Source organism: Nilaparvata lugens, chromosome 5 (assembly GCF_014356525.2).
Source record: "Nilaparvata lugens isolate BPH chromosome 5, ASM1435652v1, whole genome shotgun sequence".
NCBI lineage: Eukaryota > Metazoa > Arthropoda > Insecta > Hemiptera > Delphacidae > Nilaparvata > Nilaparvata lugens.
In genome coordinates, this window is record NC_052508.1 from 11231806 (window position 1) to 11244801 (window position 12996).

Here is a 12996-nt window from a genome sequence, read left to right on the forward strand (position 1 = left end):
AATTATATTTTATTCCTCATTTTTATCAATGAATAAATAATATATTTTTCATAACTGAATCTATTATTAATTAATTATATTTCTACATTATTAAAAAAACAATCTGGCAACGTTGCGGAGCTAGAGAAGGATAGTGCTATCTGCTTTGTCGAATGATAAACAAGGATGGCAACACCAGTGTTAATCAAATAGTGTCATTACAACGTGGGCCTCGCTATAGACAGGCATAAGTAAACGTAATAACTTGAGCATGTACAAATGTGTGTTTGGGAATATAACTGAATATAAATGTGTGTTTGGCAATTGTATTTACGGAATATAGGGGATAATTGAAATGGTATTCACGGATTATAATCTTCATAATCATAAATGAAGAACAATAAAATTACTCTCACTCTATAATCTGAATACATCACAATGATGTATATATTGTGTGTGTTTGGAATAATAAATGAGATTGAATAAAAACGACTTGATATTAACCAATAATTTATCAATTTGATATACTAGTTTCGGTTGTTATACCTCTAGTTTACTAGATATAGATAAGGGCTTAACAAACGAAACTAGTTTACTAGATATAGATATAATGGCTTAAACAAACGAAACTAGTTTACTAGATATAGATAATGGCGTAACAAACGAAACTAGTTTCTCAAATTGTTTGAATAAATTAGGTAGTGGTATTGAAAATACCATTCGTTTACATTCGATATGCTTCACACTATCACCTTCATAACAACACAGATATTTAATAAACGAGAATTGCTGATTACAAAATTCATCAACTCACCCATTAAGCTAATCAAAGTAAATTAATCCAATCAGACTCTATAATTAGATTTTAAAAATAACTTACCTCATAAACAGTCATGAAGCAGTGTGAAACAAGGTATGCGAAAATACCCACGAGTGTCAGAGGGACCCACATGTGTTGGACTCCATCTTTCTGTAAAACAAATTTAAAATCGGTTACAAAAACAAAGTGTATTGAACGAAATAATAAACTCAATCGTTTTTTGATCCACGTTGAATAGATTTATTCAAAAAGTGTAGTTTTAAATATTTCTTATACATATTACAGCTTAAATGAAATTATTGCCAATAAATAATATCTCAATCGTTATCTTAGTTGAATGGTTTTATTCGAACAAAAGCTGCTCAAGGCATATCATCAGTTGTATATAACATCTATTTACTTCAAAACCCTACTTTCCAATGAATTTCTTCTCTGTTGGGCAGAAAAAGAATACCATTGGTTCTAAATGAAAATAGAAATCTGAGAACCCTTTTTAAAATGATTTAGTCACGACATGTTTCGGCCATTATCAAGAATGAAAAAGCCAATTTGATACTATTGGTTAATGCGAGACTGTTCACGCATGATCATTCTTCCGATGTGAACACTCCAGTAAGAATCAATATGGGTTTGTTTTCATGTCCAATAGAGCAGAAATTCAAAGGAAAGTAGCGCGTTCTTATTTCATACAACAGAGTTGAATTTATAGAAAGCATATTCTCAATCCAACAACCTAAACCTGATCGCTCAATTTTCACGACAGTATTTACGTGTTGTAGGTTCGTGGAGCATTTCACAGCTTTTACAACACATGTAAAGTTCTAATACTTAGATCTATATCTTAATTATTTATTATTAATACTAGATCTTAGAAAGTGAATGAGGAAATTTCATATAGACCGTGAGTTATAACATGAACCTCAACCCCTCAAACGGTAGCGTGATAGGGTTGGGGGTGGCAATGTCTCTCTCATACATCTTCCCCTCTCACTCTGCATTCATAAGGCCAGTATATAAAATGTTTAAAGTGATGGAGCCGGCTGCCGAGAACAAACTGACCAAACTCTTCCCCCACCCTGAAAAAAATACATAGTTGAGTCTCATGTGGTGGGAGTCGAAGGTTCAAGTTATAACTCACGGCCTATACTACATTACATACACCAAACAAGGATATAGTTTCAAGACTTTAGAACTTCAATAATAGATATCATTAGGTACTGTTGAAAAACTATTTCCTTGTAAAAAATTAGTCATAGAGCTTCAATAATCGTTTATTCATTAACCTATTAATTCAGTAAATTGCAACATCTATAAGATAATTTGTTATTCAATCCATCTGGATTCAAATCTATAAGCACTGTTTGCATTGGAAATTGGACACGAATTTAGTAAGTGAAAGAAGCATTATCTCCTTTTTGGACTAGTATATGAATAAAAACTCGGGTTATTGAGGAACAGTTTTGGGCTGTGCCTGTTGAATCAATAAATTAATAATACATTAACTTAATTGTAATAGATGAATTGAATTAAATGGAAGAATTGAATGTAGTAAATGAATTGATATTCATGTCTTTCATGCAATGTGTGTTGACGGTAGATTATTTTTCGAGTTACCTCAATAAAGAATGTTCCAATGAGAAGGGTGATGGCGACCACGAAAACCTTTCCCAAAAACAGAATGAAATCTCCGACCGAGTTGATAGCTGCTACTCTCAACACGTTTGTCACAAGCATTTTGAAAGCCTGCTGGCCTCCCGTGCAAAAGTTCACTCCGTAGATCGCTGCAAAACAATACAAATTAATAGGTCAATTCATCAATTCATTATTTTTATATTTGCAATAAACCATACTTTCTAACACTGGCTTACAATTCAGGCCAGGCCTGTTGTTCGTTCCTAATCATATTTATGATTTGCTATAATTGTATCCACAAATAAATAAATATTAGAATAAATAAAATAATTCCACAATTCATTTTATATTTGCAATAATCCATATTTTCCAACACTAGATTGAAATTTATTAATTCATTTTACATTTGCAATAGCCTCTATTTTCTATTTACTGGGTTACAATTCATCAATTCATTCATATTTGCAATAAACCATATTTTTTAATGAAAAAAGGATAGCAACACCAATATTAATCAAGTGCTGACTTTATAACGTTAACCTCACTGGGCAAGGGTGTAGGTGCCTAAAACGAAAACATGATCACTTTTCATTACTTAAATTACGACATACCAGTTTAATTTTTATTAGTAAGTAAGTAACTATTGGAAGTTATTAAATTCTACTCACTAAAAACCATAAAAACGTTTATGATGAAAGATCACTTATAATCATAAAAATAAGACTTCTATGTCGTAATCTCGTGATAAAAGAAATAAAAAGTGATCATTAACAAGCAGTTCGTAATGGAAAGTGAAATTGATGGAAACTTTATGTCGTGAGACTCACGAACCATACGGCTCAACTTCCCAGGTCCCGGGTTCCAACTCATCTCAGTATCTCTTGAAATGGTCAAAATAGCCACTAGATGAACCGAGATCTCGACGAAATGACACCCTCCCAATGAAAGCTTCTCAGTACATCAATGAATTGTCAAAATAGGCTCTAGATGAACTGAGATCTGCACAAATTGATACCCTCCCAATGAAAGCTTAACAGTATCTCAAGAAATGATCAAAATAGGCACTTGATGAACTGAGATCTAGAAAGACCCTCCCAATGCTGCCAGTTTTACTTGAACCGCACCACACTCACCAATCTCAATGTAGGCGTTTCGGGTGAGGAAGGCTAGACACTTCTCGAAGATGTAGAGACAACACTGACAGGCCTTGAAGACGCAGCGGCTAACCTCGTTGGTCTGACCCTTCACCTGTTTCTCGACGAACTTGAGGATGGTGCGGATAAACTGGATGACGGCAATCAGGAAGGAACCCAGTGCAATGGAGCCCAGATGGTAGTTCACCATGTTGGAGTAGCTAGTGCTGATAGGCGAGCTCAGGGTGCTCTTGTCTCTGGAAACATTAAATTAAAAAATCATGTTTTTGGACTCAGGGGACCTTGAAACGTATAGAAAACTTGAATTTGGGGTACCTTAATTTTTTTTTTGGAAAGCAATACTTTCCTTACCTATGGTAATAGGGAAAGGAAAGCAAAAACAACATTGTATATAAAGTGTGACTCATATGTATGGGAACCCTTCAATAAGTTGAAGACTGTTCTAGGTATAATACTGTAACTTTCAGGGTAAGTTATTGTTCGGATACTCCACCTTTTGACGTACAAATGAATTTCAACCCCTCATAAGGGGGTGACTTAGGGGTTGTAACTCAAATATTTAAAATGTAAACACCCATTGTGTGGTACATCGATTTAGAGGCCTTTTTAAACCTAGAAAGATGGCATCAATGAAAATGTTTTATGATATCAAAAATGGCGGCTGATTGAAGTTTTAGATTTTACTTGAAACTTCAATCAGCCGCCATTTTAGATACAAGTATCATAGAACATTTTTATTGATGTCGTATTTCTTGTTTTAAAAAGGCCATACAATGGGTGTTTACATTTTAAATATTCGAGTTACAGCCCCTAATGAGGGGTTGAAATTCATTTGTATGTCAAAAGGTGTAGTATTTGACCAGTAACTTATCCTAAAATTTATAGTATTATATCTACAACAGTCTTCAACTTATTGAAGGGTTCCCATACAAATGACTCACTCTGTATAATAAATATCTATTTTTTAATATGCATGAGTAGTTATTGCTTTTTGAGTAGAAAAAGTGGTTTTATAATATAAATTGGTAGTGTTCACGTCAGTTGTAAAGCTTTACCTCCTCCAGAGCTTTAGCTCTTTTTCTCAGCACTCTCTCTTTTGGTGAGTGTTTTCAATCATTCATTACTTCAACTTATCCCATCAGGGTCTCGGATACGCCCTTTGGTCCTACCTATATACGAGCTTAAGCTATTCGTGAATTCTTATACAGGTAGGTAATACATTCTTTTTGATTTTATCATTGAAGAGTATGGTGTGGAGAAAGATAGGAGAACAACGTTGCCGAACCTCTGTCTTGTCATTGTCTTCTATAAACGGTAGCTGATACAGTTTCATTGATGTAATATTAACTGTTCATTCTCGTTTAAAATAATCAATTATATTTTATTAAGGAAGAAATTATATTTTTCAATAATTTCATAATAAATTTTCATAATTAAGATGAAATATTTTGTTAATTAATTATTAATTCTACATTGTTAAAAGACGATCTGGCAACAGAGCAAAGCGAGAAAGAGATAGCGCTATCTGCTTTGATGGACAAGGATAGCAATCAATTGTGTTTTTCTGGCTCTAAATTTTGTAAAATTACTCAAAAATTTTCCAATTAATGGTGATTTGAGTGTGATATTTTTTTGTTTTTATTCTGTTTTTAAAATTCAAAAATCTTAGTTTCCGTTGTTTTTGAGTGAAAATGGACTAAATTTTAGTAAAGTGAAATCATAACCCTATTTCGGACTTTTAAAATGTTATCTAAATTTGGGAGAGAGATAGTACAAGGAGTATCCTTAGTTTTTCTCTCCCAATCAGTGCTTCTTTGTGAAAAATATAAATAAATAATACCATTGCTAATCAAACACTACCATTATAGCGTGGACCTCACTATAGCTCATCATTAACTCTGTATTAAGACACAAAAGCTGGAAAACCGAGCTTCGATCTGAAGTAAAAAGGCACAGAGATGGAGATAATATATTTTTAAATAATATTTTTTCTGTTACTGTTATGACTGAAATAGTTCACTCTGGGTTCAGTCATTTTTTGCTAAGAATTTTCATTTCTAATGAAGATTATCCACAATCCACGTAATTTTGACAAAATGTTAAGTGAATAGCTATTTTATATTTTAAAATTGTAACTTTTTATAGTTAATGTACAATTTACGGACTAAAATTGGATTTAGTTCATTTAAGTGACAAATATAAGCTATATTCTGGGAAACCTATATTCGTAAATCAAACTTTGGGAAGGGACATTTTTGGGCCTTGGTACTGTTGACCACTACCTAAAAAGTAGTAGTCATCTCTCATCATCCCTCTCACTCATTATCATCCTCACTCTAGTCTCTTCTCGACGCAGCCTGTGTTTTCAAATGGTGACATTCAGACCAGTCTATTCTAGTCTCCGCGACTGTCACCATTTGAAAACACATGCTCTCGACTAGAGTCGAATCTCTTCTCGACCTCTAGACTGCGACTCTAGTCTCTTCTCGACGCATCCTGTGTTTTCAAATGGTGACACTCAGACCAGTCGATTCTAGTCTTCGCGACCTCACGACTGTGAGACTAAGTCGAGCGTCGACTTGACATGTTGGTCGAGCCTCGACTTCAGTTGCATAGTACCAAGGTACCTAGAATACATGTATTCTGAATACATTGCGTAGTACCGTGCATTTTTAATGAAAATGAGGTTATGCTTCAAGAAAGTGATGTTTTATAATTTTAGATAAGACAATAATAAGAATTAGATATTCATAATAATCTATTATTATAAAATTTGTTACATGCTAAGTAGTGACAAATTATATTTTACATTTTTAATAAAGTATGGTTAGAAAATAGATTAGTGTGGAACTTATAGGAAATTTGGTTTATTTCCTATGATAAAATAGGTTAAATAAAACTGGATGAAATAAACTGAACGATTAAATGTTTTAATGTAGAGATGCCAAAATTGAACTGAGAAAAATATTAAATAAAATGATACAATTAATAAACAAACTAATGCAAGTTGAAAACAGGTTGTTGATCACAGGTGGCAAATATCAGATGATTCTGAAGTAGTGACAATGAGAGAAAAAGCCGTAAGGTCGAGAGAATGGAGCATCCTCGACTGGAGTCGTACGATTTGAGTCGAGGTAGTGTGAGTTGAGCCTTAATAATGTCAACTTATAGCAGACGGGGATATTGTAAATAAAACTTGCATGATATGGTGAAAAATATAACATAAATGATAAATCCAGGAATATAATTACAATAGCCTTGGTTATTTTGGCCATAATCTTACCTTGTGAAGAACCATGTGGCAACAGATCCAGCTATAATCATGTGCTGACAACCGATGAAGAACTGAGTGAACCAATACATGGCGAATATATTGTACCAGCGAGTTATCTGAAAAAAAAACACAAAATGGATCACCAAATAGTCGAAACATTTAGAATTTATACAGCTCAATGTACCTGGTCATTCAATGGTCTCAAAACCTTCTTCATAATGAATTACACACCACAGTGAACGACTATAGTGAGGTCCACGTTATAATGGCAGTGGAGAAAGATAGGAGAAAAACGTTGCCGATCCTCCGTCTTGTCAATGCCTTCTATAGACGATAGCTGATACAGGTTTATTGATGTAATATTAACTGTTCATTCTCAATTATATTTTATTAAGCAAGACATTTTATTTTTCAATAATTTCATAATAATAATAATATCGTGTGACCTGGCTGGCTCAGGTCTGGTGTCAGAGTTTTCAGGTCGCAACTGATCAATATCAGTGCCTCTGACATGACCTAACGACTGCTTTTCAGGCAGCCGGGACCGTCGACTTAACGTGTCCATCCGAAACACGAATGAATTTTATAATTTCATAATGAATTTTCATAATTAAGATGGAATATTTTGTTAATTAGTTATTAATTCTACATTGTTAAAAGACGATCTGGCAGCAGAGCAAAGTGAGGAAGCGATAGCGCTATCCGCAGATACAGGTTTATTGATGTAATATTAACTGTTCATTCTCGTTTAAAATGATCAATTATATTTTATTAAGTAATAAATCATCATTTTCAATTATTTCATAATGAATTTCAACAATTATGGTGAAATATTTTGTTGTCTAATTATTAATTCCACATTGTTGAAAGATGATCTGTGAACAGAGCAAAGCGATAAAGAGATAGCGCTATCAGCTTTGTTGATGATAGACAAGGATAGCAATACCATTGCCAATCAAACACTGCCATTATAACGTGGACCTCACTATAGTTAGCTAGATAGAGAAACAATGAAATTCAATTATTTCTAATACTTTCAAATGCAAGAATCAAAGCACCAAAAGGATAATTTCTTTGTACTTTTGTTTTACTTCAAGATTTTTTCGAATTTCACTCACATTTCACCTTCAAAATTGCATAGGCTAATGCAGCTTTACAAATGGAAATAAATTTGAAGTTTGTTTAAAATGAGCGCTGCTATCCAGAGATTGTCAGTTTGGTGTAAGCATTCCTGACCGGCAATTAGGAGGTACTGGGTTCGATTCCCGGGCTGACAAATAATTTTTGTATAGTATAGCGCTCATCGAATTTCCATCTAGCTGTTTACCCTGTTGTCAATATTGTCAGTAGTAGAAGTCTTCGGGGTGATTTACAGCAAATAATTGGGATTCTCGTTTAATAATAATTAATGCAGCTTTCATACAAATTCAACTTATTACATAAATTGAATTGAATTTATTTCGCCAAAAAAGCACATTACATCATTAAAATAAAATGAAACAAAATGAAAATTTAACTATACAAAACAGAAACAAAATTATAAATTATACTAAATACTTATGTACAATAGATTAAGTAAATAACTTAATAAATAAACTTGACATAGTACAGTAGTAGAAGTAAAATGAAATGTTCAGTTAACTTCATTGTAAAAGCAATTTTTCCTTTTTGGCACTGCCAACATAAGTAACACTTGTGTGTTGGCAGTGGGTTGTAGTTCATTCACACTATTTGCTATGCAGTGACAATGATTTCGAAATACGAAAGTACATAAAAGGAGATGTAAAAATAAAAAGAAAAGAGGAAAAGTTAGCTGAAAGTCGATGTAGGGAGGCCACCATGATTTTTTTAAAGAATTTATAAAATTGTTGGGTAGGATTAAATCCGGATTGTTTATTATTTATATACCAAATGTAAATATCTAAAAAATATAATATTAATCAAATTCACAGATCTATACAGTTAGCTTAAAGAAAATATTTTGGTATATCCAATTATCCATACTGATGTGTAGAGCAAGAGTGATTTTTTTGGTTATAAAATCATTGGGAATTTTGTTTACCATGTAATTGCTAAAGTATGTTAATTGATGCCTGCATGTTGTAAGTTTTATGAGATTGATATTGTATCTATTGTTTGGACGAGTGTTATAGGGCGTTTCGCGCAAAACATATTGAGACTTATTTTTATTTATATGGAGAATGACCTTTTTTACATAATTTTGTCTTAGCGTTGGAACTTAAAACTCAAGGAAGATTTCTCTACTTGGATATAATCTAGGTTTACCAAGCGCCGCTCTTATGTGTTTTTGGATAATGAACAATTTGTTTAAATGTGTATCATATGCACCTCCCCAAACTTCAATAATGTATTGAAATATTGAGTGGGCATAAGCAAAATATATCTTTCTTATTATATCAAGGTTCTTTAATTTATTAATTTTATAAAAAACATAGATGAGGTATTTGGATTTGGAACATAAGTATTCAATGTGTTTATCCCATTTGAGATGCTGGTTCAGTAGAATACCTACATATTTTATTGTTTGAACTCTTTCTAGGGTTTTTGCAACTTCTGGATTATATGCTGTGTTATTTTCATGTATCTCCATTGTAATAAAAAGTTTCAAAGCTGTTGGTGGTTGACCTGTTATGTTGGGTGAAAAAGTCATGTATTTTGTTTTATCTGCATTTAGTGTCAATATGTGTTCTTGGAGCCATTTATATACAATTTTTATGTTAGTGTTTGCAGTGTTGAAAGTTTCTTCCCAAGTATTGCCACTGAAAACCAATACCGTATCATCTGCAAAGGATAAAGTGGTACAATTTGTTAAGTTTAGTTTCAGAAGGTCGTTTACATAAATCAGGAAAAGAAGCGGTGATAACACAGTTCCTTGTGGCAAACCGAATCTTGTTGTACATCTGACATCCGTTTGTCCATGGAGAGAGAGGCATTGTGTTCTTCCACCCAAATATGTGTCTAAATGTCTCTTTACTGTGCCTCTTATTCCAGATCTATCTAATTTATCCAACAATATATATTGTAGGGGTATCGTGTCGAACGCTTTTGATAAATCCATGAATACTGCCAGGGTTTTTTATTACTGTTGAAATTTTCAAAAATTATTTTGTTAAAATGGATGACTGCATCTTTTGTGGATTTGTTCTGTTGGAAAGCATACTGATTATTGCATATTACATTATCTTTATCTAAAAATTTCAAAATTCGAATTTTTATAATTTTCTCTAATATTTTTGAGAAATATCATCAATTTGAAATATCAATCACATAAAATAATAGGCAATGATACATTCATCAGAAATATAAATGAAAGGCGAATAATAATCAAAATGATACAATCAAACCGATAATTACACCGCGATGCAAAATAATACTTCTAAATCAACAAATAATTTTCAAAATACAGAGTTTAATCAAGCGTACCTTCATAGCAGTGTCCTTGCTGTAGTAGAGATTATCTTCGTACTTATTTATTCTACCAGAGCTTTCAATCCAAATGCTGAAGTACAAGAAAATGGCGATCATGACGAATAACGCAAAGAACGTCTGCAAAAAATTTCAAATATTAATCACAATAATTAAAAATCATCATTCAGAATTTGAAATATCAATCACATTAAATAATAGGCAATGATACATTCATCAGAATTTACAAACATCAACATAGTACTGAATTGAAATTGATTGATATCTCTTGGACTGAGATGAAATTAATTTCTACTCGTATTTAATTGCTACTTTAATTGCAAAGAATTACTATCATACCCTTATATTATTCTATTCCAGACTCTCTGGTATTATCAAGTGTCACAGCCCGCAACTATAGTCTTAAATCTATACTATAAAAAAAGGAAAGATACACGTATGGGAAGCAAAATTATGTTTGACGCAACATCAAGTCTGAGCTACTGGACTGATTAACTTGAAATTTTGCATATCGATTCTTAATTAACCGATGATGGTTATAGGCCTATTTTCAATTCTTCAAGATTCCACTCGGTCAAGTTTTCAGTTTCTCAAGTTTTAAAATATACCCTTGCGGAGCACGGGTCTCCTGCTAGTAAAAAATATATAAGTACTACTAGTAATTATTTGCAATTAGACCATCAAGTAGCCCTATCAGAATACTTCATTTCAACTTATCTCATTCTTCTTGAATTGCTGGAGAAATGCAACGAATGACAGTAGAGTAATACAACAATAAAACAATTTTGTAGGAGCAGTACACATTTGAGTACTATTGTGAAACGTTTATATAATTATAGTTTTGATTAGAATTTTAGATTGATAGGAACGTAATACCTATACGATTTTTCATGATTTAGTAAAGTTTATTCATTCCTTATAGCCGTTAACACATTGTGAGCTGTAGTATAATCTTTCAACAATATTAATTACATTGGAGAAGCAATGACGAATGATAATCCATTCAGTGCATATTATCATAAAAGTGTTATTGTATCATTACTTAACTTGTAAGTGGAAGGTTCAATTGTTAAAGGAAAAAATAATTAGTTTATTTACAGCATTGTGTATATTACTTTCGAGTAACTACTTGAAGTAATTCTAATTTAGAATTACTGCTATGATATTTTTGCCTTTTCAAATAATACAAGAATTGCGACAGATCAGTTATCGAGAACGTGCACGATACAGCGAGAATATTATTCCAATAAGTTCTAATGGGAGTATTCATACTAGCTCGGCTGGGCTGAGTGGCAATAGTCCCATTAGAACTTATGCGAATTATATTTTCACTGTACCGGTCACGTTCACTGTCACTGTGGGAATCCGGATTTGGAGAGTAGTCAGTCTCACTCTTTATCTAGTTAAACCTTTAGCCACTATGGCCCGGTTGCACAAGAGCCTGTTAAATTTCAACTGTGATTTGAAGCCACAAGAACCAATCAGAGAAACCTTATTTTTGAGAAACCTCTGATAGGTTCTTGCGGATTTAATGATTGAAATAAACAGGCTTTTGTGCAACCGGGTTTATGAATGGTAGTAAATACAACAATTTATGGAGAAAACAATGGTTCTACTGTTAGGCAGGCCACTAACGGTTGAACGAGCATGCACATACACAGTCGACTTACATTGTTTTGCCATTACAGCTGTGATCACAGCGAAACGCTTTCGAGCAAAATCTTTTCAGGTTAGGTTTTCGTATTTCCAATTTATGTTGTTTATTTTTTCTCCGCTGCTCTATTCGAGGTTAAATTGTTTTTCTATTATTATAAATTGTAATTTTCCAGTGGTTCATTTATTGTTAGTGGTTGTTTATTTCATGTTGGAAGCCTATCAATGATGACAAATGAATGCATGTATGTTCAACAGTTGGTGGCAGCCTTAAACTATTTCAGGTGGATTCCGAACTCACCGCAAGAGGTTGGAACAGTAGTAGAGGCATTCGACTGATGGCTTTGCCAGCTTCATGGAACAGCTGAACGACCAGCTGAATCCGTTTCCTCATCACAAATATTACCAGAAGTATCATGAACTGCGAAAAATTGAAATTTTCAAGATCAATATTATGGAGGAACATATTGTTTGTTTAATATAATATAGTATAATGAATGTAAAATACTGCGGTATGTATAGTGAGGTCCACGTTACAATGGGATTGGAGAAAGATAGGAGAACAGCGTTGCCGATTCTCTGCCTTGTCACTGCTTTCTTTAGGGAATAGCTGATACTGGTATATCTAAGGCGTGTTAACGCCGCGGCATTGGCGCTCGCATAAAGGTGCGTACAGATATACGCGCCGCGAACTTGAGCAATTCACTTTTAATCAGCTGATTATATCTGTATTTTTACAGAAACGGTAAGATACAGATATAAAAAGCTTGGCATCAGCTGATTAAAAGTGAATTGCTCATGTTCGCGGCGCGTAAATCTGTACGCACCTTAACATGGGCCCAACTGTTCGAATACGGTAGCCTTAACTTCGAAAATAATTATTTCAAACATCAAAAACAAAACAGAATTCATGGATTATTTATTATTAATTGTTATTAGTAGGCTAAAATTGCATAATTGTGCATAAATGTTTCTACTACTAAATAAATGAATTTGTAGTAGAAATTCATGAATTATTACTATAAATCCATAAATTT

At 33.0% G+C, this 12996-nt stretch overlaps 1 protein-coding gene across 2 annotated transcripts in view; it reads right to left on the reverse strand.

Moving 5' to 3' along the window:
* LOC111046492 (choline transporter-like protein 1) overlaps positions 1 to 12996 on the reverse strand; it is a 103162-nt gene that overhangs the window by 13601 nt on the left and 76565 nt on the right. The window contains exons 10-15 of one of the 2 annotated variants that reach the window (XM_022332053.2): positions 12261 to 12380; positions 10304 to 10426; positions 6869 to 6975; positions 3565 to 3821; positions 2414 to 2580; positions 860 to 949 (exon numbers count right to left, since the gene is read on the reverse strand). In XM_022332053.2, coding sequence (XP_022187745.2) covers positions 860 to 949; positions 2414 to 2580; positions 3565 to 3821; positions 6869 to 6975; positions 10304 to 10426; positions 12261 to 12380 — 864 coding nt within the window. Of the gene's footprint in view, positions 1 to 794; positions 950 to 2413; positions 2581 to 3564; positions 3822 to 6868; positions 6976 to 10303; positions 10427 to 12260; positions 12381 to 12996 lie in introns of those variants that run through there. The other variant, XM_039427663.1, reaches the window with a different exon arrangement.